The sequence below is a fragment of the Coregonus lavaretus genome, assembly GCF_964263955.1.
Source record: "Coregonus lavaretus genome assembly, chromosome: 7".
Classification (NCBI taxonomy): Eukaryota; Metazoa; Chordata; class Actinopteri; order Salmoniformes; family Salmonidae; genus Coregonus; species Coregonus lavaretus.
In genome coordinates this window covers 59,063,026-59,090,467 of record NC_139994.1, presented here as the reverse complement: position 1 = coordinate 59,090,467, position 27,442 = coordinate 59,063,026, and the positions used below count along the sequence as shown (strand labels likewise).

The 27,442-nt window shown below is 43.4% G+C and overlaps 1 protein-coding gene across 1 annotated transcript in view; it reads left to right on the top strand.

Annotated features, from left to right (window-relative positions):
- Nucleotides 1–27,442, top strand: part of LOC311132601 (ankyrin-2-like) — a gene marked incomplete at both ends in the record, with an annotated part of 131,786 nt that overhangs the window by 75,514 nt on the left and 28,830 nt on the right. The window contains 20 exon segments of the mRNA XM_084165852.1: nt 8,154–8,252; nt 8,388–8,486; nt 8,737–8,835; nt 8,981–9,079; nt 9,271–9,343; nt 12,759–12,900; nt 13,029–13,040; nt 13,353–13,440; nt 14,268–14,371; nt 15,414–15,449; nt 16,530–16,754; nt 17,546–17,644; nt 18,189–18,343; nt 18,602–18,813; nt 19,052–19,256; nt 20,988–21,313; nt 21,608–21,733; nt 21,863–21,985; nt 24,754–24,786; nt 25,185–25,206. Coding sequence (XP_084021978.1) covers nt 8,154–8,252; nt 8,388–8,486; nt 8,737–8,835; nt 8,981–9,079; nt 9,271–9,343; nt 12,759–12,900; nt 13,029–13,040; nt 13,353–13,440; nt 14,268–14,371; nt 15,414–15,449; nt 16,530–16,754; nt 17,546–17,644; nt 18,189–18,343; nt 18,602–18,813; nt 19,052–19,256; nt 20,988–21,313; nt 21,608–21,733; nt 21,863–21,985; nt 24,754–24,786; nt 25,185–25,206 — 2,377 coding nt within the window.

The window sequence follows — 27,442 nt, the reverse complement described above, 5'->3', positions numbered from 1 at the left end:
CACTGTTGCTCAATTGGTAGAGCATGGCGCTTGTAACGCCTGGGTAGTGGGTTCAATCCCCGGGACCACCTATATGTAAAAATGTATGCGCACATGACTGTAAGTCGCTTTGGATAAAAGTGTCTGCTAAATGGCATATTATTAGATAAATAAGTTATATTGTTCAATAACATTCAAAATCACCTTTATTTGCAAAGGATATATATATCGACAAATAATTTAGGAATCCACACACTATAAACAGCAAAAAACAGAATACATGCATTCATTGAGATGAACATTGAACAGCAGTAACCCAGCAAACAGGGGTTTGTCCTGAGGACATTCTGCAATGTTCTCATTACTGTAGGTCCATGAAGGGTTTCGGCGCGACTTTATCCATCTGACGTTCCGAGAACGTTCTCAGGGGGACCTTTGTCTAGTTCCCTGTAAGTTCCCAGGACGTCACTGAGGACCATGTCAGGACCTTTTTAGGACTTTTTCCATGATGTTCATTTTACTAGTCCTTAGGATGTTGCATGATGCTCCCAAGGGAACTTTCTCTGGGGGACCTTTTTCTAGTACCCAGTTTTCCCAGGGGCATTCCCCGAAGATGTTTTTAGGACGTTCTTGGGACGTTGTGTCATGGTCCCCTGGAGGTATTGTCTAGTTCCCGGTTTGTCCTGGCAATGTTCCTGAGGATGTTTTTATGACGTTCTTGGGACGTTGTGTCATGGTCCCCTGGGGTCCGACACATAACGAAAAAGACAGAACAGACTAAATACTTTACAATTTACATACATTTAAAAATATTAATGTGTTTGTGTGTGTGTGTGTGTGTGTGTGTGTGTGTGTGTGTGTGTGTGTGTGTGTGTGTGTGTGTGTGTCTGTGTGTGTCTGTGTGTGTGTGTGTGCATCTATCAGTTACACATAAACATACACACAAAACGTAGGTCACAGCATTGAGCCTTGGGTTGTTGCTTTTTTTGTTTTTTTTAAACCAGGTTTGCTGTTCAATTGCGCTATATGAGATGGAAGGGAGTTCCATGCAATCATGGCTCTGTATAATATTGTATGTTTCCTTGAATTTGTTCTGGACCTGGGGACTGTGAAAAGAACCCTGGTGGCATGTCTGGTGGAGTAAGTGGCTGTGTCAGTGCTGTGTGGAAGTTGACTATGCAAACAATTTGGAATTTCCAACACATTGTTTCTTATAAAAACAAGAAGCGATGCAGTCAGTCTTTCCTCAACTTAGCCAAGAGAGACTGGCATGCATAGTATTGATATTAGCTCTCTGATTACAATGAAGAGCAAAACGTGCAGCTCTATTCTGGGCCAGCTGCAGCTTAACTAGGTATTTCTTTGTAGCACTTGACCATATGACTGGACAATAATCAAGGTAAGATGAAACTAGAGCCTGCAGGACTTGCTTTGTGGAGTGTGGTGTCAAAAAAGCAGAGCATCTCTTTATCACGGACAGTCCTCTCCCCATCTTTACAACCATTGTATCAATATGTTTTGACCATGACAGTTTACAATCTAAGGTAACGCCAAGTAATTTAATATCCTCAACTTGTTCAACAGCCACACCATTCATTACCAGATTCAGCTGAGGTCTAGAACAGGGAATGATTTGTACCAAATACAGTGCTTTTAGTTTGATAAATATTCAGGACCAGTTTATTACTGGCCACCCATTCTTAAACTGACTGCAACTCTTTGTTTAGGGTTACAGTGATCTCACTAGCTTTTGTTGCTGACACGTATAGGGTTAAATCATCAGCATACATGGACACAGGTTTTGTTTAATGCCAGTGGCAGGTCATTGGTAAAAATAGAAAAGAGTAGAGGGCCAAGAGAGCTGCCCTGAAGTACACCACACTTTACGTTTAACATTAGAGAAGGTTCCATTAACAAAAACCCTCAGTGTTCTATTAGATAGATAGCTCTGAATCCATGATATGGCAGAGGTTGAAAAGCCATATCACATACGTTTTTTCAACAACAGGTTATGGTCAATAATATCAAAGGCTGCGCTGAAATCTTAACAGTACAGCTCCCACAATCTTCTTATTATCAATTTCCTTCAACCAATCATCAGTCATTTGTGTCAGTGCAGTACATGTTGAGTGCCCTTCTCTATAAGCATGCTGAAAGTCTGTTGTTAATTAATTTACAGAGAAATAGCATTGTATTTGGTCACACACAATTTTTTCCAACGGTCTGTCAGCAAGCTGATAGTTCAGCTGTTAGAACCAGTAAAGGCCGCTTTACCATTCTATGGTAGCGGAATGACTTTGGCTTCCCTCCAGGCCTGAGTACAAAGACTTTCCTCTAGGCTCAGATTAAAGATATGACAGATAGGAGTGGCTATAGTCAGCTACCATCCTCAGTAGCTTTCCATCTAAGTTGTCAATGCCAGGAGGTTTGTCATTATTGATCGACAACAATCATTTTTCCACCTCTCCCACACTAACTTTACAAAATTCAAACTTGCAATGCTTTTCTTTCATTATTCGTTTTTTCATGCATGAGTACGATGGTCACTGTTCGTTCTTGGCATTTCCTGCCTAAGTTTGCTCACTCTGCCAATGAGGTAATCATTAAAATAATTGGCAACATCAAATGGTTTTGTGATGAATAAGCCATCTGATTCGATGAAAGATGGAGTTGAATTTGTTTCTGCCCGTAATTTTATTTAAAGTACTCCAAACTTTTTTTCCATCATTCTTTATATCATTGATCTTGGCTTCATAATACAGATTATTCTTCTTTTTGTTGAGTTTAGTCACATAATTTCTAAATTTGCATTAAGTCAACCAGTCAGATGTGCAGCCAGACTTATTAGCCATTCCTTTTGCCCCATCCCTTTCAACCATACAGTTTTTCAATTCCTCATCAATCCATGGAGCCTTAACAGTTCTAACAGTCCGTTTCATAACAGGTGCATGTTTATTAATAATTGGAAGAAGCAAAGTCATCAAGTGCGGAGTCAAGATGCTCCTTATTAGTCACATCAGACAAACAAATATTTTTAACATCATCCACATAAGAGTCACAGCAAATTATTTTGCATGATCTCTTATACACCAGCTTTTGGAACTTTGACTTTCCTGGATATAGCCACTATATTGTGATCAATGCATCCAAGGGGTATGGATACATCTTTAGGACAAAGTTCTACAGTAGTAATACAAATGTGATCAATACATGTGGATGATGTAGTTCCTGTATTATTTGTAAACACCCTGGTAGGTTGATTAAAAACCTGAACCAGATTACAGGCACTGGTTACAGTGAGAAGATTCCTCTTGAGCGGAAGCTTGATGAAAACCAGTCAATATTCAGGTCCCCGAAAAAGTAGACCTCTCTGTTTACATCACATACACTATCAAGCATTTCACACACATTATCTAGATACTGACTGTTAGCACTTGGTGGCCTATAGCAACACTCTAAAATAATAGTCTTAAGATGAAGCAGGTGAACCTGCAACCACAACACTTCAATAACACTTTACATGAGATCTTCTCTAAGCTTTACAGGGATATGGTTCTGAATATATACAGCAACACTTCCCCCATAACTGCAAACTGTTCTTCAGGTCCTGGACCTCTCTGGTCATTTCGCCCATTATTTTATTAGCTGACTCCACCAGTATTTGGACACAACACTATTTTCTTGTTGTTGTAATAACTGCTTATAGAACTAGTTTTGTTTGTTTAAAATATCCTTTACCTGTGATAGAGAGACACCACTATCCTCAACAGTACGCCCACCAGCTTTGGTCTTTGTCATGGTAGCAATGTAGGCTGTTACTCCTTGCAGTTCCAGACAGGGCAGGTCGCAGGGCAGGTCACAGGGCAGGTCACAGGGCAGGTCACAGGGCAGGTCACAGGGCAGGTAACAGGGCAGGTCACAGGGCAGGTCACAGGGCAGGTCACAGGGCAGGTCACAGGGCAGATGGAAACAGCAACAAACAGCAGGGATTCAAACAGTCACACTCCCGAGACAATACAGGGGCTGTGTACAAGCTGCTAAGGAAACCTGGCTAGCTTGATAGCTAGCTAACGTTAGTTAGAAGATAGGCTAGCGTCCTCCCGAGTGGCACAGCGGTCTAAGGCACTGCATCGCAGAGGTATCACTACAGACCCGGGTTCGATCCTGGGCTGTATCACAACCAGCTGTGATCGTGAGTCCCATAGGGTGGCGCACATATGGTGGCGCACAATTGGCCCAGCGTCGGGTTACTTTACTTGGCTCATCGCGCTCTAGCGACTCCTTGTGGCGGGCCGGGCGCCTGCAGGCCGACCTCTGTCGTCAAGTGAAGATAGGCTAGCGTATGCGGAAACGAGGGAACAATGAGCTACTTCTCTGGAGCAAAATAGACCTGCTATTGTTCCCTTTAATACAGTGAACGTCCTACATCTTAATGTGATATTATACAGTATGTTGACAATTATTCAAAAATACGTCTGTTAATTCATATTTATTTTGCAAAAGAAAGCCACGACAAAGATACGTGTTTTAATGCATGCCACCGGAGAAATGATAATGGACCTACATTCATACAGTTTCTTTACTGTGTCCAGCTTGCTAATAATCACTCAAATGAAAGTTAGACAGTCAGGGAGCAAATTTTTTGCAAATGTAAAAATAAATCTGTGCGGCCCTCCGGACCTCGTTGAAGACCGAATGTGTGTGTGTTACATTTACCGAAAAAAGTTATTATGTTTACCGTTCAATGTTTTATTACATAAAAAATCTCAAAGTTATTACAAATAGAAAAGTTATTACTTTTACCGGTGTTATTACATTTAGCGTTGTTACAAGTCCTCAGTTGTGATTACAGAGCTGCAGCATGGCTTACAAGAATGTAACAGGAATGAAGTTAACCCTCCCATTGTCCTAGGGTCAAAATGACCCGCCACTGTGTTGAACCAACTTTATTTAATTTTTATATTTTTTGGATCATTTGTGAGAAGGAGGCAGTGATACTTTCTTTAAAGTCGGACAACGGGAGGGTTAAAAGAGGGACAGAGAGCTGTTTCATGGCTATTTTAGGAACAGCCCAGTGCTGTAGACGGATGAGTCACAGCGAGGGATGTGGGAGGTTAGTACACTGCCGTGACGACCACGGATGTCTTCCCACACGTATCACACCGATCCTACTTAATGGTCCCTGTCTGTGGGCGAAAGCGAGACACACGCCTGCTCGCATGCACGCACCTACACACGCTTACTGGCATGCACATACTAAACATACATAGCATGTGAATACAGTACATGCACGCATGTACGCACATACGCACACAAACACACATGCACGCACACACACACAAAAGCACACTTTATAGTACCCCCCCCACACACACACACATTGTCTTAGAAATTTAGAACAGGCATGCAAGGCCGTCAGTCAACCTCCTCTGTGCCCAAGAACACTAAGGTAACCTGCCTAAATGACTACAGACCCGTAGCACTCACATCTGTAGCCATGAAGTGCTTTGAAAGGCTGGTCATGGCTCACATCAACACCATTATCCCGGAAACCCTAAACCCACTCCAATTTGCATACCGCCCCAACAGATCCACAGATGATGCAATCTCTATTAAACTCCACACTGCCCTTTCCCACCTGGACAAAAGGAACACCTACGTGAGAATGCTATTCATTGACTACAGCTCAGCATTCTACACCATAGTTCCCTCAAAGCTCATCACTAAGCTAAGGACCCTGGGACTATACACCTCCCTCTGCAACTGGATCCTGGACTTCCTGACGGGCCGCCCCCAGGTGGTAAGGGTAGGTAACAACACATCTGCCACGCTGATCCCCAACACGGGGGCCCCTCAGGGGTGCGTGCTTAGTCCCCTCCTGTATTCCCTGTTCACCCATGACTGCATGGCCGACGACACAACAGTGGTAGGCCTGATCACAGACAACGATGAGACAGCCTATAGGGAGGAGGTCAGAGACCTGGCCATGTGGTGCCAGGATAACAACCTCTCCCTCAACGTAATCTAGACAAAGGAGATGATTGTGGACTACAGGAAAAGGAGGACAGAGCATGCCCCCATTCTCATCGACGGGGCTGTAGTGGAGCAGGTTGAGAGCTTCAAGTTCCTTGGTGTCCACATCACCAACAAACTATCATGGTCCAAACACACCAAGACAGTCGTGAAGAGGGCACGACAAAGCCTATTCACCCTCAGGAGACTGAAAAGATTTGGCATGGGTCCTCAGATCCTCAAAAAGTTTTACAGCTGCACCATCGAGAGAATCCTGACTGGTTGTATCACTGCCTGGTATGGCAACTGCTCAGCCTCCGACCGCAAGGCACTACAGAGGGTAGTGCGTATGGCTCACTACATCACTGGGGCCAAGCTTCTTGCCATCCAGGACCTCTATACCAGGCGGTGTCAGAGGAAGGCCCTAATAATTGTCAAAGACTCCAACCACCCTAGTCATAGACTGTTCTCTCTGCTACCGCACGGCAAGTGGTACCGGAGCGCCAAGTCTAGGTCCAAAAGGCTTCTTAACAGCTTCTACCCCCAAGCCATAAGACTCCTGAACAGCTAATCAAATGGCTACCCGGACTATTTGCATTGCTGCTACTCTCTGTTTATTATCTATGCATAGTCACTTTAACTCTACCCACACGTACATATTTACATTTACATTTACGTCATTTAGCAGACGCTCTTATCCAGAGCGACTTACAAATAGGTGCATTCACCTTATAGCCAGTGGGATCAGCACTTTACCAAATTATTATTATTTTTTAGATTTTTTTTTTGGATGATATTACCTCAATTACCTCGACTAACCGGTGTCCCCACACATTGACTCAGTACCGCTAGCCCCTGTATATAGCCTCCCTACTGTTATTACACATTGACTCAGTACCGCTAGCCCCTGTATATAGCCTCGCTACTGTTATTACACATTGACTCAGTACCGCTAGCCCCTGTATATAGCCTCGCTACTGTTATTACACATTGACTCAGTACCGCTAGCCCCTGTATATAGCCCCCCTACTGTTATTACACATTGACTCAGTACCTCTACCCCCTGTATATAGCCTCGCTACTGTTATTACACATTGACTCAGTACCGCTAGCCCCTGTATATAGCCCCCCTACTGTTATTACACATTGACTCAGTACCGCTAGCCCCTGTATATAGCCTCACTACTGTTATTACACATTGACTCAGTACCGCTAGCCCCTGTATATAGCCCCCCTACTGTTATTACACATTGACTCAGTACCGCTACCCCCGTATATAGCCTCGCTACTGTTATTACACATTGACTCAGTACCGCTAGCCCCTGTATATAGCCTCCCTACTGTTATTACACATTGACTCAGTACCGCTAGCCCCTGTATATAGCCTCGCTACTGTTATTACACATTGACTCAGTACCGCTAGCCCCTGTATATAGCCTCCCTACTGTTATCACACATTGACTCTGTACCGCTACCCCCTGTATATAGCCTCGCTACTGTTATTACACATTGACTCTGTACCGCTACCCCCTGTATATAGCCTCCCTACTGTTATTACACATTGACTCAGTACCGCTACTCCCTGTATATAGCCTCCCTACTGTTATTACACATTGACTCTGTACCGCTACCGCTGCATGTGACAAATACAATTTGATTTGATTTGATTATCACAGGGATTTGTCTCAAGCAGAAACCCAGATTTATTCCTCCTTTAACCTTTTTCCAATCCGCTCATTCTTCATCCAGCTCTATCACTGAACCCCAGACAGACCTGAGTGGATGAAGATATATCACTGCTTTACCAGACTCAGTCCGCCCTGTCATATATACTGTACCGATGACAAATGCACACTATCTCAGGGGTGCAAGAACACTGATAGTGTATCTGCACTCTGCATGAGTGAAACGGGTCACAAAACCCAAATACCCAATCTCACATTCCCTCCCCTGTCAACTGGTCATTTCCTGTTTTTGGTGGTAAAGGTCGCCTGTCACTCAAAACTCCTCCCTCAATATTTAGGGGAACCATGTAACCTAATGTAACCACATACAGCATCTATGGACAATCTCCTGTCCGTAGTTACACTATACAGTTTGCTAATTGATTGATTGATTTAGAGATGTGGTGAGTAACATATTGTAACATATTGTCCCTTCAGAGTGGCCTCACCTCCCTCCATCTTGCTGCCCAGGAGGACAAGGTGGTTGTCAGTGAGATACTGACTAAACATGGAGCCAACCTGGACCAGCAAACTAAGGTATGGACAGAATGTACATTCATTTAATTTGAGCATAGAATGACCATTGTACTGGAATGATGATAAGGCCCTATTATTTATCTTTGATAATGTTAGTAGATGTGTTTTGAAACTAAACTAACTTTTCTCCTCCAGTTGGGCTATACTCCACTGATTGTAGCGTGTCACTATGGAAACGCCAAGATGGTCAACTTCCTCTTACAGAACGGTGCTAGCGTCAACGCCGAAACCAAGGTAATAAACCATACACAAAACTGCCACAGTGCATTTATAATGGGGTTTGTTGCATATGGAAATGTATAAGAAAGGTATATAGTGTATGATAAAGCACATAAGCACTCTTTCACTGTGTTATGAATGTTCAATAATGCATGCTTTACTTTAACAGAAAATACCAAGTGCTAGCCTAAGGGTTCACATTTGAATCTCTTAAATGTTCAGGCCTCGCCAGACAGTCATTACAGTCAGTACTTTCTCTTCTCAGAATGGGTACACTCCCCTCCACCAAGCAGCACAACAAGGAAACACACACATCATCAATCTACTGCTGCAGAATGGAGCTAAGCCCAACAACATCACTGTGGTGAGCTGCTGAAAACACACACACAGACACACACACACACACACACACACACACACACACACACACACACACACACACACACACACACACACACACACACACACACACACACACACACTTATATGTCTTTCTACCATCCTAACAGAATGGTAACACAGCTCTGGCCATCGCCCGGCGACTGGGCTACATCTCTGTGGTGGACACACTCAAGGTGGTCACCGAGGAGATCATTACCTCGACAACCGTGAGTGATTCAACTATCTCAGTCCAACAGCTCTTCACATCTTGTCTGAAATCACAGTATTTACACATGGTGTTTATTTGGCTTGTAAGGGGCAATTCCTAACTTCCACTTAAGTCGAATTTTCACATAGTTTTGCATTAATGTCAATGGTAGACTAGTTGTAATGAGATGTGTCTGTTTATGTCGTCTAGACGGTGACAGAGAAACACAAGATGAACGTTCCTGAGACCATGACTGAAGTCCTGGATGTGTCTGATGAGGAGGGTGAGTTTAACACTTGATCCAGTCACTAGCCTACTGTATATGACCACAACCATGTATAGAGACAGTCATTCTAAACTTCAGTCTATTTATGTGGTTGATTTAGTGGTTTGACCTACTGTCACCTCAGTAAGCCTGACTTCAAACCCTGTCCCAGTTTCCCTCTACACTCTTAGAAAACAAGGGTTCAACCTGGAACCAAAAAGGATTCTCCAATGGCGACAGCCAAAGACTCACTTTGTTCCAGTGTAGACACTAACCTACTACTAGGCTATCTCATTTAGCCTGCCCCAAGTCCTTCCCGTTTCTCCATAGCCCAATCCTAGTGTGTGTTTGTTGTGGTCGGCTAGTTTCTCACTGTACTGCATACTGTACAGGCCTGCATACTGTACAGGCCTGCATACTGTACAGGCCTGCATACTGTACAGGCCTGCATACTGTACAGGCCTGCATACTGTACAGGCCTGCATACTGTACCCACAGGGCTGAAACAGAATGAGGATGCTGTTTTGTCTGATGACTCCATGGATTTAGAAGGTACACCGTGTCAAGGTTGCCGTGGGGATTGCTATTGATGAGTGTGTGGCGGTTTGTTGTGGTTGTGGTAATTCGCACGGTGTGAGCTTCCTCTGCGATGGTTGTGTATAACAAGCTGTCATGGATGAGTCTTAGAGTATATACTTGAACCTACACCCAACCTCAACCACTGTTGGTATGGGGTTTTGATTCATACACAGTGCGGTGAAATCAAGATCGTGACACACACATTTAGGGCCACTTGTCTAAATGGGAAATACTGGATATCATTGTGAAAAGCATTAGGGTTGTCAACAAACTACATTGACACTAATGATGGCTGTGCCCTTTTGAATGTTAATGCGACAGTGTTTTTGTTTTGAAACGCTTCTTGATAATCAGCTAAGGGAAGCAGTGGTTTTAAAAGCGTTTTAATATTCAGATCCACCATGCTCTGAGCACTTAACAAATACTACCCCCTAGAGAGTGTCATTAAACGTCTAGCGAAAAGACTAACTGAAGCAGCAAAAGCTTGTCTGTACACAAGCCTAGAAGATAGTTTCACCCTAAGTGTTGTCACTTCAAAGACAATTTCAAATCCCCACTCTGAAATACTCATATGTGATCTCATATCACATGCCATGGCCAGGAGAGCCTGAATGACATTGACAGCCAATGTCTAGGGAGAAGTGTGAAATGCTGCTAACTTTAAACCCATAATAAAAAAATCCCCATAATAATCTGTCAGTTTAAGCTAGAGATATCTGTTTTTTTTTGCATTGGATGCGTCTCAATCCACCGCATCCGCCTACAGTGCATTCGGAAAGTATTCAGACCCCTTGACTTTTTCCACATTTTGTTACGTTACAGCCTTAGTCTAAAATGGATTCAATTATTTTTTCCCCTCATCAATCTACACACAATACCCCATAATTGTCACGATCGCTGAAGGAGGAGGACCAAGGCGCAGCGTGGAATGTGAACATATTTATATGTATTAATGATTACACGAACAAAACAACAAAACGATAACGTGACGTCCTTGGTTACATACACAAACCAATACGGAACAAGAAACCACACCAAATGAATGCCAAACGGCTACCTAAGTATGGCTCCCAATCAGAGACAACGAGCTACAGCCGTCTCAGATTGGGAGCCACCCTGGCTAACATAGATATACAAAACCTAGAAATAAACACCCTGGCTCAACATAGATATACAAAACCTAGAAATAAACACCCTGGCTCAACATAGATATACAAAACCTAGAAATAAACACCCTGGCTCAACATAGATATACAAAACCTAGAAATAAACACCCTGGCTCAACATAGATATACAAAACCTAGAAATAAACACCCTGGCTCAACATAGATATACAAAACCTAGAAATAAACACCCTGGCTCAACATAGATATACAAAACCTAGAAATAAACACCCTGGCTCAACATAGATATACAAAACCTAGAAATAAACACCCTGGCTAACATAGATATACAAAACCTAGAAATAAACACCCTGGCTCAACATAGATATACAAAACCTAGAAATAAACACCCTGGCTAACATAGATATACAAAACCTAGAAATAAACACCCTGGCTAACATAGATATACAAAACCTAGAAATAAACACCCTGGCTCAACATAGATATACAAAACCTAGAAATAAACACCCTGGCTCAACATAGATATACAAAACCTAGAAATAAACACCCTGGCTCAACATAGATATACAAAACCTAGAAATAAACACCCTGGCTAACATAGATATACAAAACCTAGAAATAAACACCCTGGCTCAACATAGATATACAAAACCTAGAAATAAACACCCTGGCTCAACATAGATATACAAAACCTAGAAATAAACACCCTGGCTCAACATACGAGAGTCCCCAGAGCCAGGGCGTGACAATAATGACAAAGCAAAAACCGTTTTTTTGAAATTTTTGCAAATGTTATGCTATTGACACAGGAACATCTCTCTCTGCCTACAGTATGTCTCTCACTTGTTCTGTCAGCCTATCCTACAGTATGTCTCTCACTTGTTCTGTCAGCCTATCCTACAGTATGTCTCTCACTTGTTCTGTCAGCCTATCCTACAGTATGTCTCTCACTTGTTCTGTCAGCCTATCCTACAGTATGCTACCAGCTGTAAGCTAAGGGCTGTATACCCTTTACACACTATGCTGCCAACCTGAACTGTACTGTCCTGGCTCAGGTAATTTCCTTTCACACTGTCCTTTCCAGTTCAGTTCCGCTAATTTTGTGGGGTTTTTGGATGGCCAGCCCAGTACAGCTCGCCTCAGTTTGGTTCAGCCCTGTATTGTGAAAAGGGTGTTATTGATTCTGACCCCTGCTGTCCAGTAGTGGTAACAGCAGCAGGAGAGCTTTTTAACGTGGACACAAGGCAGTCATGACCTGTGTCTCCATGCTCATCTCTAGTGTTTACAAGCATTTTTATGTGATGATGAAGAGGGAGGATGATCGTGTATGAATGATCGTGTGTCTGTATGTGTGTAAGTCAACCTCATGTCAGTTTGATTGGGGCACATTCACATCCCAGGGAAGTGCTGGACCCTGCGTAGTCACTCCTGCTGAGCGCACAGCAAATCACCATGTCCCCTTCCCCAGAATGACCCTTTATCATCTTCCATGGTCCTCACACCTCTGCTCTCTCTCTCTCCCTCTGCTCTCTCTCTCTCTCTGTCTCTCTCTCTCTCTCTCTCTCTCTCTCTCTCTCTCTCTCTCTCTCTCTCTCTCTCTCTCTCTCTCTCTCTCTCTCTCTCTCTCCCTCTGCTCTCTCTCTCTCTCTCTCTCTCTCTCTCTCTCTCTCTCTCTCTCTCTCTCTCTCTCTCTCTCTCTCTCTCTCTCTCTCTCGCTCACTCTCTCCCAGGTGATGACACTATGACAGGGGACGGAGGGGAGTATCTCAGGGCAGAGGACCTGAGGGAGCTGGGGGATGACTCCCTGCCTGGACAGTACCTGGATGGGATGAACTACCTGCGCTTTAGCCTGGAAGGGGGACGCTCTGACAGGTAGTCTATACACATACCTATCGTAGAGGAGAAGGGTGTATTTGTCTGGGGGAGGGATGTGTATTAATGCTCTAATATTTCGGATGATCTTTTACTAATTTCTACTCCTTCCTACCATGCATACGTAGTCGAATCCAAAGGTATGTGCAAAAAATGCTTTGGTCTCTTTCTGCTATGGTTTCTCTATGGCAGGGTTCCCTAATAGGTGGCCCGCCTATTGGACCCCCAACTTTCCTGAGCAAAACAAAATGAAACAATTGTTGGACATTAAAGACTGTAAAATCACCAGTAAATCAGCTCAAAGTTATTATCGCCTTCCATTCCTTAGTTTTAGAGTAGTACTTGTGCCGTGTCTGATGGTTAGATTATTGCCATATTGGGTGGTGAACACTGTTTTAGCTGTGTGTGATGTTTCCATGGCTACCAACCTCATCTTCTCCTCCTCTCCTCAGTTCGGACAGGTCCTACACTCCCAGTCACCACGGCTACTACTCTCCCAAACAGGACAGCCTGATGGACGAGATGCTCACGGGCCACAACGTAAGTAAAGGGTTCAACGTTTTACATCTACTGCACCAAAACATGCTTTGCTGTGTATGCCTTGCATTGCCCAATGCACTTGTTCAGTACAGAAAATACACTTCCTAATATTGAGTTGCACCACCTTTTGCCCTCAGAACAGCCTCAATTCGTCGGGGCATGGACTCTACAAGGTGTCAAAAGCGTTCCACAGGGATGCTGGCCCATGTTGAATCCAATGCTTGTCACAGTTGGCTGGATGTCCTTTGGGTGGTGGACCATTCTTGATACACACAGGAAACTGTTGAGCATGAAAAACCCAGCAGCGTTGTAGTTCTTGACACACTCAAACTGGTGCACCTGGCACCTACTACCATACCCCGTTCAAAGGCACTTCAATCTTTTGTCTTGCCCATTCACCCTCTGAATGACACACATTCACAATCCTTGTCTCAATTGTCTCGAGGCTTAAAAATCCCTCTTTAACCCGTCTCCTCCCGTTCAAGTGATTGAAGTGGATTTACAGTGACATCAATAATCGATCATAGCTTTCACCTGGATTCACCTGGTCAGTCTATGTCATGGAAAGAACAGGTGTTCTTTGTACACTCAGTGTAGATTACTTTATTTTTTAAAGGCTTGTAATGTTTGGTCATTTTTAATAGCTGCTGAATTGGAATATTGAAATATTGCTCTTAAGATGTAATTTATCTGACTGTAGAAAGTCACAAAATGTGTGAGTTTGAGTATAGATGCTCACAAAAGTGTCTAACCGAACACCGCAATGCGTTCCGTGTTTAAATGACGGCAGGTCAGTCCCTAACAAGCGCGTCTTTGTTGTGCGCCAGGTGTCGTCTCTTGCCAGGGAAAATGAGAAGGACTCGTACCGTCTGAGCTGGGGCACAGAAAACCTGGACAACGTGGCACTGTCCTCCAGCCCCGTCCACTCTGGGTAGGTACCGCGTGCATAGCAGGCACACAGGAGGGTTAGGTTTTAACCATCAAAACAGCCCAAAGAAACGTATTTTGGTGGAAAAGGTACAACAGTTATCTGCTCTAACCCATCCCGAATACAGCTCTCCCTTGAGCCTAATGTGTTCAGCAGGCACTAGAGCAATGGTGGATCCAGGTACCTCAAGCAGAGATTTGGTAGATTTTTGGAAAGTTTTGAGAAAGGAATCACAACCTTTTGTAATCCTACTCTAAACCTAATCTGTTAAGCGGCTTGGGGTGATACCACCTATTAGTCTAATACATTGTGATATGAAGATACCCTGTTGTCCTCAGGCTAACTCTCTCTGCCATGCTAATTGGTAACAATGAGGAAAGATAATCCTTCTTAGTTATAATGACATCAATCCTGAATCACTCATGTTAGGCCACTGAGTGTGTTCACACCAGAGAGTTTCTAAGTACTGGTTTAGGACAATCAATATGACAAACACTTATATCCCTTTCTATCTCTCTATCTAGGCCTATATATCTATGTATCTCTCTATCTCTCTATCTATCTATCTATCTATCTATCTATCTATCTATCTATCTATCTATCTATCTATCTATCTATCTATCTATCTATCTATCTATCTATCTATCTATCTATCTATCTATCTATCTATCTATCTATCTATCTATCTATCTATCTATCTATCTATCTATCTATCTATCTATCTATCTATCTATCAATCTATCAATCTATCTATCTCTCTATCTATCTGTCTATCTAGCTATCTCTCGCTGTCTGTCTATCTAGCTATCTCTCGCTGTCTGTCTGTCTGTCTGTCTGTCTGTCTCTCTCGCGCTCTCTCTCTGTCTCTCTCTCTGTCTCTCTCTCTCTGTCTCTCTCTCTGTCTCTCTCTCTCTGTCTCTCTCTCTGTCTCTCTCTCTCTGTCTCTCTCTCACACTCTCTCTCTCTCACACTCTCTCTCTCTCTCTCTCTCTCTCTCTCTCTCTCTCTCTCTCTCTCTCTTATGGGGTCTCTGTTCTGTTTTCAGACGTTCCTCTCCGTGCCATGATCATGGCGACAGCAGGTGATCTACTGCACCTTGGTTTATTCCTCTTCATCCTCCTCTTCCTCCTCCTTTCACAGTGTGCTCTCCTTCCGGGGAGATCTGTGTGTGTGTGTGTGTGTGTGTGTGTGTGTGTGTGTGTGTGTGTGTGTGTGTGTGTGTGTGTGTGTGTGTGTGTATGTCACAAATGCTTGAATGCGAGTGCAACACTACTAACAGATGTTGCCCATGTTCCAGTATTTCCCCCGTTTTAGCTTTTGATCACTTTTACATTCATTTTTACACAGGCCTCTTTATAAGGGACTTAGTCCACTTTTATCAGATGGAAGACATATTTTGCACCTAGTGCTGCATCAAAAAGTCACACACATTTCCTCATCATCATTGGTCAGTCATTGTGTCCATCTTGGTTGAATCTTGCCGACTCATGGTGGCCATTTTGTTTGTTGTTTAACTGTGTTTGGTCGATTCACAGTTGCAAGGTCTTGTGTTTGTGTGTTTGATATAACCAATATCCATGTTTGACGTTGTGCCGTATTGTCTACATGTTGCAGTGTCATTTTAATGGTTTGTTTGCTTTACATAAAATAATGATGTCACAGTTGGAATGTGTTAGACCCAGCGCTCTCACATTAACTCCACTACAGTATGTAGTGTTATCATTACACCCATTCCCCTCTCACTGTTTTTGCATGTGGGTATGGGCATGCAGTGAAATTGTAATTCTTATGTCTGTTTTAACATGGATTCATTTTGGCCGTAGTTATCAAGTCAAAAATCCTTATTTTTCTGTAAGGTATGTAAGTTATCTGTGTAAAGGGTAATGTACAAAGCAGAGGAGACTGGTTGGAGGAGCTATAGGAGGATGGGCTCATTGTAATGGCTGGAATGGAATAAATGGAATGGTATCAAATACATCAAACATATTGAAACCACGTTTGACTCCGTTCCAATAATTCCAATCCAGCCATTACAATGAGCCTGTCCTCCTATAGCTCCTCCCAACAGCATCCACTGGTACAAAGACACAATGTCTAAATATATAACTTAATATTTTCCTTTTGTAAACATCATATCTGTCCCTGCTCATTCCCTTCACAGCTTCCTGGTTAGCTTCATGGTTGACGCCAGGGGTGGAGCCATGCGGGGTTGCCGCCACAACGGACTGCGCATCATCATCCCACCGCGGAAGTGCAGCGCGCCCACGCGGGTGACCTGCCGGCTGGTGAAGAGGCACCGCCTGGCCACCATGCCCCCCATGGTAGAGGGAGAGGGCCTGGCCAGCAGGCTGATCGAGGTGGGGCCTGTCGGAGGCCAGTTCCTCGGGTAAGAGACCGGAGATGGAGAGATTGAGGGAGAGGGTTAGTGTGAGAGAGGTAGGAGTATACAGGATCCTAGGACAAAGAGCAAGAAAGAGTGAGCGAGTGAGCGAATGAAACAGAGCGAGGGAGAATTAAATAAAAAGAAGGGATGTCATAGATCCTGATCTATGCTGTGACAGAGCAGAGTGGGTGCTAGGAGAGAAACAGAAGAGATCATGATCTATGTTGTGACAGAGCAGAGTGGGTGCTAGGAGAGAAACAGAAGAGAGAGTGTGTTCGTTAAAGGACAGTGTAAGCCTTCTGTATGAATGAAAACCTGAGCATTTTGCTGCCCCTCTTACTTTTCTCAGATTAATTTCACCCTGCCTCTGCCTTAATAAAGCTGTCTCTGCTCTATGCTTCTTCCCAGCGCCAGGGGCCTTGCTTGTTTTCTTTTTAAAAGTCGGGCCGCATTCTAACTCTAAATCAACCCTTTATATGGAAACTAACTGTTTCTATAAGACACATGGAAACAAAAAAATCCACTAAAGAAAAATACATTGATCCATGATTGATTTGATATGTAGATTGGTAAACCACTAGGAGAGGCTGTCTACCAATAATATAATAACTTCCACTTTGAAAGCCCTGTATATTTAAAGCCCAATGTATTTAACATTATATCCTATTGATGGCCTCCACTCCACTCAGCCAAAAGGCTTTCACAAAACCCAACAGTATACACTAGTCACCCGTTATTCTGACTACTTCCGCTCTCTCTCCCCTACTGCTGCTAACGGACGGTTGGTCTCACAGTAAACTACACCTTCCCACTGCCCCGCCCCCTCTTAACGAGGGCGAGAGCCTCGTTAGCCGCATCCTGCAGCTCGGGCCACCCGGGACAAAATTCCTCGGGTAGGGGGAAAGAAACCGCATATGAAACAATCTATGGATGCTACTGCTACTGGTTCCATTTGATATCACCCTCCTTTTATAGTACGACCCACCTCTGTGATGTGTTGTGTTTGTGTCCGTGTCCGTGACCTCACCTGGATGATATGTGTAATAGTGGCGTGCTAGTGTCGTGACCCAATTGTGCTCTCTGTCGTAACATCTCAGACACTCCCAACTTACCTTTTGGCTCCTTACCTTGTGGTTGGCCTTCTATGTTTAGTGCTGTCTGTCTGTTCAACCTCATTGTTTTATTGGTTAATTTGGTACCATGGTGGATGTCCCTGAGTTTAGCATGACTGTCCCATAGGTATTGTAGTTGACACACTGTACTGTGCTCATCAGGTGGGTTGTTAGATAAGTGGTTGCCCACACACACACTTTTTACACACACACACACACACACACATACATCGTGCCCCCCCCCCCACTCCCCCACACACACACACATAACACCCCATTCCCACTCCCACACACTCACTCACCATGCTTCAATCCCTGGTCGCAGGCCTGTGGTGGTAGAGATCCCTCACTTTGCTGCCCTGAGGGGGAAGGAGAGGGAGCTGGTGATCTTACGCAGTGAGACAGGAGAGAGCTGGAAGGAGCACCACTGTGAACACACTGAGGAGGAACTTAACCAGATCCTCAATGGCATGGACGAGGGTGAGTGTGATGTCATCAACGTGAGACAACACTTAGTGATCATCATAATTAAAGACCATTGGCAAGAAAAGAGGCCCTGCTCAAAGACTTTGGAAACACAATCCATCCTGCCTCCCAATATATAGATTACACCAACCCAGTCTTGTGAGCGGTGATTACTCCAAGGAGGGAGTGCATTGTGTTGTTCAAGTATTTCAACAGGGCCATAATCTGTATCAATGTAATATGAAGCACCATTCCTTCTGTCCTCCTCTCCAGAACTGGACCCTCCAGAGGAACTGGAGAAGAAGCGTATCTGCCGCATCATCACCAGGGACTTCCCACAGTACTTTGCGGTGGTGTCCCGGGTCAAGCAGGACAGTAGCCTGATCGGTCCAGAGGGGGGCATCCTCAGCAGCACGGTGATGCCTCAGGTCCAGGCTGTCTTCCCAGAGGGAGCCCTCACCAAGAGGATCAGAGTTGGACTACAGGTAATAACACACAACCTGACTTGCCTCTGACTGGTTAATTCTTATTTGTAATACTTGGAACATTTGATTGAGCCTGCTTGGAGTGCCAGAAGGGTGGAGTATGCAGGTTTGGGACTATTTCATTGGTTGCACCAGACAAGCTCAGTCAAGGGCCTCCATGTTTTGGCCCCAAAGAAGTTTGTGCTGTCAGTTCCTCTAATGTTAAACTACTACTAACACGGTAATCTGTCAACACCAGGCTCAGCCAATGAACGTGGACGTGGTGAGGAAGCTCCTGGGAAACAAGGCGACGTTCAGCCCCATTGTGACCCTGGAGCCCCGGAGAAGGAAATTCCATAAACCCATAACCATGACCATCCCCATCCCCAAGAGTAACACTGACCCTGTGGTCAACGGCTTCGGAGGGGACCAGCCCACCCTGCGCCTGCTCTGTAGTATCACAGGTTAGAGAGAGGGCGGATTAAACGCGCACACACATATACATACAGTGCATTCGGAAAGTATTCAGACGCCTTGACTTTTTCCACATTTTGTTAGGTTACAGTCTTATTCTGAAATTGATTAACTTTAGCTAATTTATACAAAATTAAAAACGGAAATATCACATTTACATAAGTATTCAGACTCTTTACTCAGTACTTTGTTGAAGCACCTTTGGTAGCGATTACAGCCTTGAGTCTTCTTGGGTATGACGCTACATGCTTGGCACACCTGTATTTGGGGAGTTTCTCAAATTATTCTCTGCAGATCCTCTCAAGCTCTGTCAGGTTGGATAGGGAGCATATTTTCAGGTCTCTCCAGAGATGTTAGATCCGGTTCAAGTCCGGGCTCTGGCTGGGCCACTCAAGGACATTCAGAGACTTGTCCCGAAGCCACTCCTGCATTGTCTTGGCTGTGTGCTTAGGGTCATTGTCCTGTTGGAAGCTGAACCTTCGCCCCAGTCTGAGGACCTGGAGCAGGTTTTCATTAAGGATCTCTCTGTACTTTGCGCCGTTCATCTTTCCCTCGATCCTGACTAGTCTCCCAGTCCCTGCCACTGAAAAACATCCCCACAGCATGATGCTGCCACTACCATGCTTCACCGTAGGGATGGTGCCAGGTTTCCTCCGGACGTGACGCTTGGCATTCAGGCCAAAGAGTTCAATCTTGGTTTCATCAGACCAGAGAATCTTGTTTCTCATGGTCTGAGAGTCTTTAGGTGCCTTTTGGCAAACTCCAAGCAGGCTGTCATGTGCCTTTTACTGAGGAGTGTCTTCCGTCTGGCCACTCTACAATAAAGGCCTGATTGGTGGAGTGCTGCAGAGATGGTTGTCCTTCTGGAAGGTTCTCACACCTCCACAGAGGAACTCTAGAGCTCTGTCAGAGTAACCATCAGGTTCTTGGTCACCTCCCTGATCAAGGCCCTTCTCCCCCGATTGCTCAGTTTGGCCGGGCAGCCAGCTCTACGAAGAGTCTTGGGGGTTCCAAACTTCTTACATTGAAGAATGATGGAGGCCACTGTGTTCTTGGGGACCTTCAATGCTGCAGAAATGTTTTGGTAATCTTCCCCAGATCTGTGCCTCGACACAATCCTGTCTTGGAGCTCTACGGACAATTCCTTCGACCTCATGGCTTACTTTTTGCTCTGACATGCACTGTCAACTGTGGGACCTTATATAGACAGGTGTGTGCCTTTCCAAATCATGTCCAATCAATTGAATTTACCACAGGTGGACTCCAATCAAGTTGTAGAAACATCTCAAGGATGATCAATGGAAACAGGATGCACCTGAGCACAATTTCGAGTCTCATAGCAATGGGTCTGAATACTGATGTAAATAAGGTATTTCAGTTTTTTATTTTTAATACATTTGCAAATATTTCTTAAAACCTGTTTTCGCTTTGTCATTATGGGGTATTGTGTGTAGATTGCTGAGGATTATTATTATTTTTAAATCCATTTTAGAATAAGGCTGTAAAATGTGGGAAAAGTCAAGGGGTCTGAATACTTTCCGAAGGCACTGTACAAACTGTACACACACACAGACACACACACACACACACAGACACACACACACACACACACACACACACACACACACACACAAACACAAACACACTGTAGGCACACACACACAAACTATAATGTCTGTAGCTAACCTTCTAATATTTCTCAATTGTATTCTTATTCAAAGGTGGAACGACGCCAGCCCAATGGGAGGACATTACAGGAACCACGCCCCTAACGTTCATCAACGACTGTGTCTCCTTCACGACCAACGTGTCGGCCAGGTTCTGGCTGATAGACTGTCGGCAAGTGCAGGAGTCGGTCAACTTCTCCACTTCAGTCTACAGGGAGATCATCTGCGTTCCCTACATGGCCAAGTTCGTTATCTTCGCAAAGACCCACGACCCCATCGAGGCGCGGCTCCGCTGTTTCTGCATTACGGACGACAAGATGGACAAGACCTTGGAACAGCAGGAGAACTTCACTGAGGTGGCCAGGAGCAGAGACGTAGAGGTAGGTGTTATAGTAGAGGTGTTATAGTAGAGGTAGGTGTTATAGTAGAGGTGTTATAGTAGAGGTAGGTGTTATAGTAGAGGTGTTATAGTAGAGGTAGGTGTTATAGTAGAGTTTATTTTTTATTTAGCCAAGCAAATAATTGAGAACACATTTTTACTTTTACAATAGTAGTGAACTGTCAGTAAAGTGTGAAGTCTTAGTAAATCATGCGGTTGATGACTAACAGGAAATGGTATGTTTGGTATGTTCTTTCCTCAGCTAGGATTAATGTCTGATGTTTCCTTTCCTCAGGTCCTGGAGGGCAAACCCATCTATGCAGACTGCTTCGGCAACCTGGTCCCTCTCACCAAGAGTGGCCAGCACCACCTCTTCAGCTTCTTTGCTTTCAAAGAGAACAGGCTAGCACTCTTCATCAAGGTGAACATCACTTTACCATCTTTCAACACTCGTCCATATAATTGACTTTATTACAAACGAGTCATTTATGGTATTCTGTATGTTGATTGGTTGACTGACTGACGATAATGGATGTTGATGATTCCACAGATCCGAGACAACACTCAGGATCCGTGTGGCCGTCTGTCCTTTATGAAAGAGCCCAGGTCTTATAGAAGTCTGGCCCACAACGCCATATGCAACCTGAACATCACACTACCATCCTACTCAAAGGTAAGAACACCTTTACACTACCTCCACCTGAACACACAGCTTAGGATACACCTAGGACCTGGAATTGTTCCTGACCATGTGACCTGTACAGGAACAACTCAGAGTTCTGTGTGCCACACCCAACAGCTACCATTACATGCCTGAGTGTTCAGAATTGCTGACAATGTTAAAGGAAAGATTCACCCATTTTGAATGTTATAATGTTTTTTTGTGCATCTCTGAGGGATGCTCTATCGATTTTCGGGGTCATTTACATGCTTTCATGTGTATCTGAGCTATTGCCGTTCAAGCAGGAAGAAATGAGTCCGATATGACGTAGCATTGTGATAAAGCCGCTCTCACTACACTGGAAGTTAATAGGATTACGACTTTTAGATCGTGAAAACGTCTATCATACAGTACATGTCAGATTTCACTACTGGCCGATGTCATAACTCGGCAGGTTATCTTCTCTCTAATGAGCCATTGATCATATTTTTGCGATATTCCTACCTCGAGAAATGTGTAATTTAACAGAGGGTCCCGGTCCACCGCATTTCTCCTATTTGTCTACCTCTTCAGTCCAGGGTGCATTGCATTGTGCCGTTGCATGACCGTTGCGAATGTCAGACTCCACTCTGCGAGGCACATCGATCTGCAGGTTGAACATGGTGAGATTGTAGACTCCTAAATTGATAGTGCAGTTTGTTTAGGCGATTTTACAGCTAAGTAGCTACTTCACATGCTGATATCGACTTTGGTATTATTGTGTGTAGCTATATCTGCTAGCTAGCTAGCTACCTAGCTAGCCAGCCAGCCCATAGAGCCCATAGAGTCTGCTAGCTAGCTACCTAGCTAGCCAGCCAGCCCATAGAGCGCGCATTGCATTGTGGGTTTTGTAGTCGACTTGAGCTGCAACAGATTTCCACAACGATTTTCACATGTCGCTACCAACATTATTATAAGGACAAAATGAAACATTTGTTCACAAAAAAATATTGTTCTCACATATTAATGTTATTTAACAATGACATCGCTCCCTTTGCCAACGTAATGTTCCACAAGCCCCATCACCACATTCTCCTACACTCGCCCCTGCTGCCTGATGTGGATATTTTCCCTAGAGATTGAAAGCCGTTCAGCATGTACAATTACGTACGCTCTTGCTGTGTAGCCTACTCCAAGGAGGCCAGAGTAGACTGATAAGACTGCTTTGATTCGGTGAACTGAGGTAGGGTACATTTTAAGATTAGGCCTATGATTAGAATGGATAAATGCATTAGAATGGCCCGCCCTGTTCTTCATTCACAATTGGGGATTACATAATTATGCTTCTTTCGCTTCCCTTCGCTCATCAACTCACCCATTCTCCCCATCATACTTTACTTAATTTATTTCATCTGTTGTTATATGTGTGAAATTAGTTTCGGTATGGTGTATGTTCAGTTTCTTGGCAATTGTCGGGGGGATTATCAACTGGGCACTGCACTTTCAAATGTAGGAGGAAGGAGCAGAGCAGGCCCTACTGTTGGGAGAAGGAGGGGCAATGGGGGGAAACCATTCCATTTAATGACACACCCTCCTAAAACAGGTTATAACTCCAGTTCTGTTTGTGATATTAAGATTCTGACAACGGCAGTGTGTTATATAGACTTATTTAGGAAAGGTCAAGGACGAAGGGGGGCATGAGTTAAAAAATGGCAGAGTAATAACAAATGAATAATAATGAGTAGTCAAAATGATTGCTTTAGCAGTTCTAGTGTTAACTGTGATTTATTAACTAACTATAAGCAACCAGCATTACTATATGTAAGTGCTGGTAGCTGACCTATAGTGTAGCATGAATCCCTTCTCCTTTAATAATGCTATTTTATGTTTACTCTGAACCACCCTCCCAAAAAACAACAATGATTGGCCACAAACCTTCAAGTCTGTCACTATGGTAACTTTGCTTTGCCCACTCTCTGTTTTCCTCCCCCTCCTCCCCCTCCTCTATCTTCCTCTATCTTCCTCTATCCTCCTCTATCTTCCTCTATCTTCCTCTATCCTCCTCTATCCTGCTCTATCTTCCTCTATCTTCCTCTATCGTCCTCTATCTTCCTCTATCGTCCTCTATCTTCCTCTATCCTCCTCTATCTTCCTCTATCCTCCTCTATCTTCCTCTATCCTCCTCTATCCTCCTCTATCTTCCTCTATCCTCCTCTATCTTCCACTATCCTCCTCTATCTCCCTCTATCTTCCTCTATCCTCCTCTATCTTCCTCTATCTTCCACTATCCTCCTCTATCTCCCTCTATCTTCCTCTATCCTCCTCTATCTTCCTCTATCTTCCACTATCCTCCTCTATCTCCCTCTATCTTCCTCTATCCTCCTCTATCTTCCCCTATCTTCCACTATCCTCCTCTATCTCCCTCTATCTTCCTCTATCCTCCTTTATTTTCCTCTATCTTCCTCTATCCTCCTCTATCTTCCTCTATCCTCCTCTATCTCCCTCTCTCTTCCTCTATCCTCCTCTCTCTTCCTCTATCCTCCTCTATCTCCCTCTCTCTTCCTCTATCCTCCTCTATCTTCCTCTATCTTCCTCTATCCTCCTCTCTCTTCCTCTATCCTCCTCTATCTTCCTCTATCCTGCTCTATCCTCCTCTATCCTCTATTTGTCTTTCTTTCTTTCTTTCTTTCTTTCTTTCTTTCTTTCTGTCTTTCTTTCTTTCTTTCTTTCTTTCTTTCTTTCTTTCTTTCTTTCTTTCTTTCTTTCTTTCTTTCTTTCTTTCTGCTTCTTGCACCCCAAAGGAATCAGATTCAGACCAAGAGGCTGAGGAAGAGGTAACATTGTGCCTCTCTCCCCATTTCTCCCCCCGCTAACTAGTGTTTATTTTTTCATGTTCTTCACAGTACTTTTCATGCTCTTTTCAGGCTAGAAGCTAGATGTCTACTTCTTTGTCTGACATTTAGCTGTTATGTTAGGTATTAGAAAGTGTCATATATTTATATATTTTATATATGGCTCTCCGTGTTCCATGTTATTACTGATCAATTATTGTGCTTGTCACTTGTAGTAGAGTATCCATCTTTAGATATTAGTCGCAGTTCTATGTTTAATTCTAGTACTTATTTCCTTCCTGCAGCAAAGGTAGCAAATATGTACAAAATATTGCCTAGATTTTTCTTACACAGTGATTGAAATGATATTTATAGTGCAATTTCTGTATTCCTCTTTACAGATCAGCAGGACGCTCGAGAAATGTAAGTAATATACTCTTTTTTGATAACACCTTTAACATATTTTTTTCTCAACCATTCTAATACTTTATAAACTTGCTATTTAACTTTTAACTGTTATAATATGGCTGCATTACTCAAACATTATGACTATGAAATTGCTTTGATAAGTACATTATAACTATGCCATAGATTTAGACATTACTAATGATGTTATGCTAGTTGACTATTGTAGAGAACAGTACAGAATGGTAACCAGAGCTAATGCATAAACATTGAGCTTCATATGACCTTCATAGGATTTTAGCAAAGCTGTAGCATACGCATTAGTTTTTCAAAGTCTTTTAAGTTCTACATGTTTGTCTTTGTCACAAAACCAAAACAACACAACTGTCACTCCACCGCACCGAGACAAGGTTATGCCAACAACTTCATCAGGCATAAACTTAATCCCTTTCTCATGTCACACATCACTGCACCGGTGTCTTCATGCTAACTCCCTCCTCTCTGCCATTTTGAATTTGGGACATATGGAGAGAGAGTTCAAACAAACTCTCATTCATAATTTGGTGATGTTTATGTGACAAGGGAATAGTACCAACCTAGTAACTCTAGTGCCCTCATGGCAAAACAAACTGTAGTCTAGCTTTCCCAGCCCTCCAGATCCCATCCTTCATACCCTACCCATATAGTGTATAATATTTGCCTTTTCATCTAATTAATTAATTGATTGATTCATTGATAATTAATCATGGTCATGTGCCTCAGCATAGCTGGATATCTACATATTTCTGCAATATACACTACCGGTCAAACGTAGAACACCTACTAATTCAAGGGTTTTTCTTTATTTTTTACTATTTTCTACATTGTAGAATAATAATGGAGACATCAAAACTATGAAATAACACATATGGAATCATGTAGTAACCAAAAAAGTGTTAAACAAATCAAAATATATATTTTATATTTGAGATTCTTCAAATAGCCACACTTTGCCTTGATGACAGTTTTGCACACTCTTGGCATTCTCTCAACCAGCTTCACCTGGAATGCTTTTCCAACAGTCTTGAAGGAGTTCCCACATATGTTGAGCACTTGTTGGCTGCTTTTCCTTCACTCTGCGGTCCGACTCATCCCAAACCATCTCAATTTGGTTGAGGTCGGGGGATTGTGGAGGCCAGGTCATCTGATGCAGCACTCCATCACTCTCCTTATTGGTCAAATAGCCCGTACACAGCCTGGAGGTGTGTTGGGTCATTGTCCTGTTGAAAAACAAATGATACTCCCACTAAGCCCAAACCAGATGGGATGGTGTATCGCTGCAGAATGCTGTGGTAGCCATGCTGGTTAAGTGTTCTAAATAAATCACAGACAGTGTCACCAGCAAAGCACCCCCACATCATAACACCTCCTCCTCCATGCTTTACGGTGGGAAATGCACATGCGGAGATCATCCGTTCACCCACACAGCGGTTGGAACCAAAAATCTCAAATTTGGACTCCAGACAAATGACACATTTCCACCGGTCTAATGTCCATTGCTCGTGTTTCTTGGCCCAAGCATGTCTCTTCTTCTTATTGGTGTCCTTTAATAGTGGTTTATTTGCAGCAATTTGACCATGAAAGCCTGATTCACACAGTCTCCTCTGAACAGTTGATGTTGAGATGTGTCTGTTACTTGAACTCTGTGAAGCATTTATTTGGGCTGCAATTACTGAGGCTGGTAACTCTAATGAACGTATCCTCTGCAGCAGAGGTAACTCTGGGTCTTCCATTCCTGTGGCGGTCCTCATGAGAGCCAGTTTCATTATAGCGCTTGATGGTTTTTGCGACTGCACTTGAAGAAACGTTCAAATATATATTTCAAAAATAATATTTCAAAAACAAAAACTCTGTGTTGTTGTTTTTATCGCACTGCTTTGCTTTATCTTGGCCAGGTCGCAGTTGTAAATGAGAACTTGTTCTCAACTGGCTTACCTGGTTAAATAAAGGTGAAATCAAAAAATTTTAAAAAGTTATTTACATTTTCTGTATTGACTAACCTTCATGTCTTAAAGTAATGATGGACTGTCGTTTCTCTTTGCTTATTTGAGCTGTTCTTGCCATAATATGGACTTGATATTTTACCAAATAGGGTTATCTTCTGTATACCAACCCTACCTTGTCACAACACAACTGATTGGCTCAAACGCATTAAGATGGAATGAAATTCCACAAATTAACTTTTAACAAGGCCCACCTGTTAATTGAAATGCAT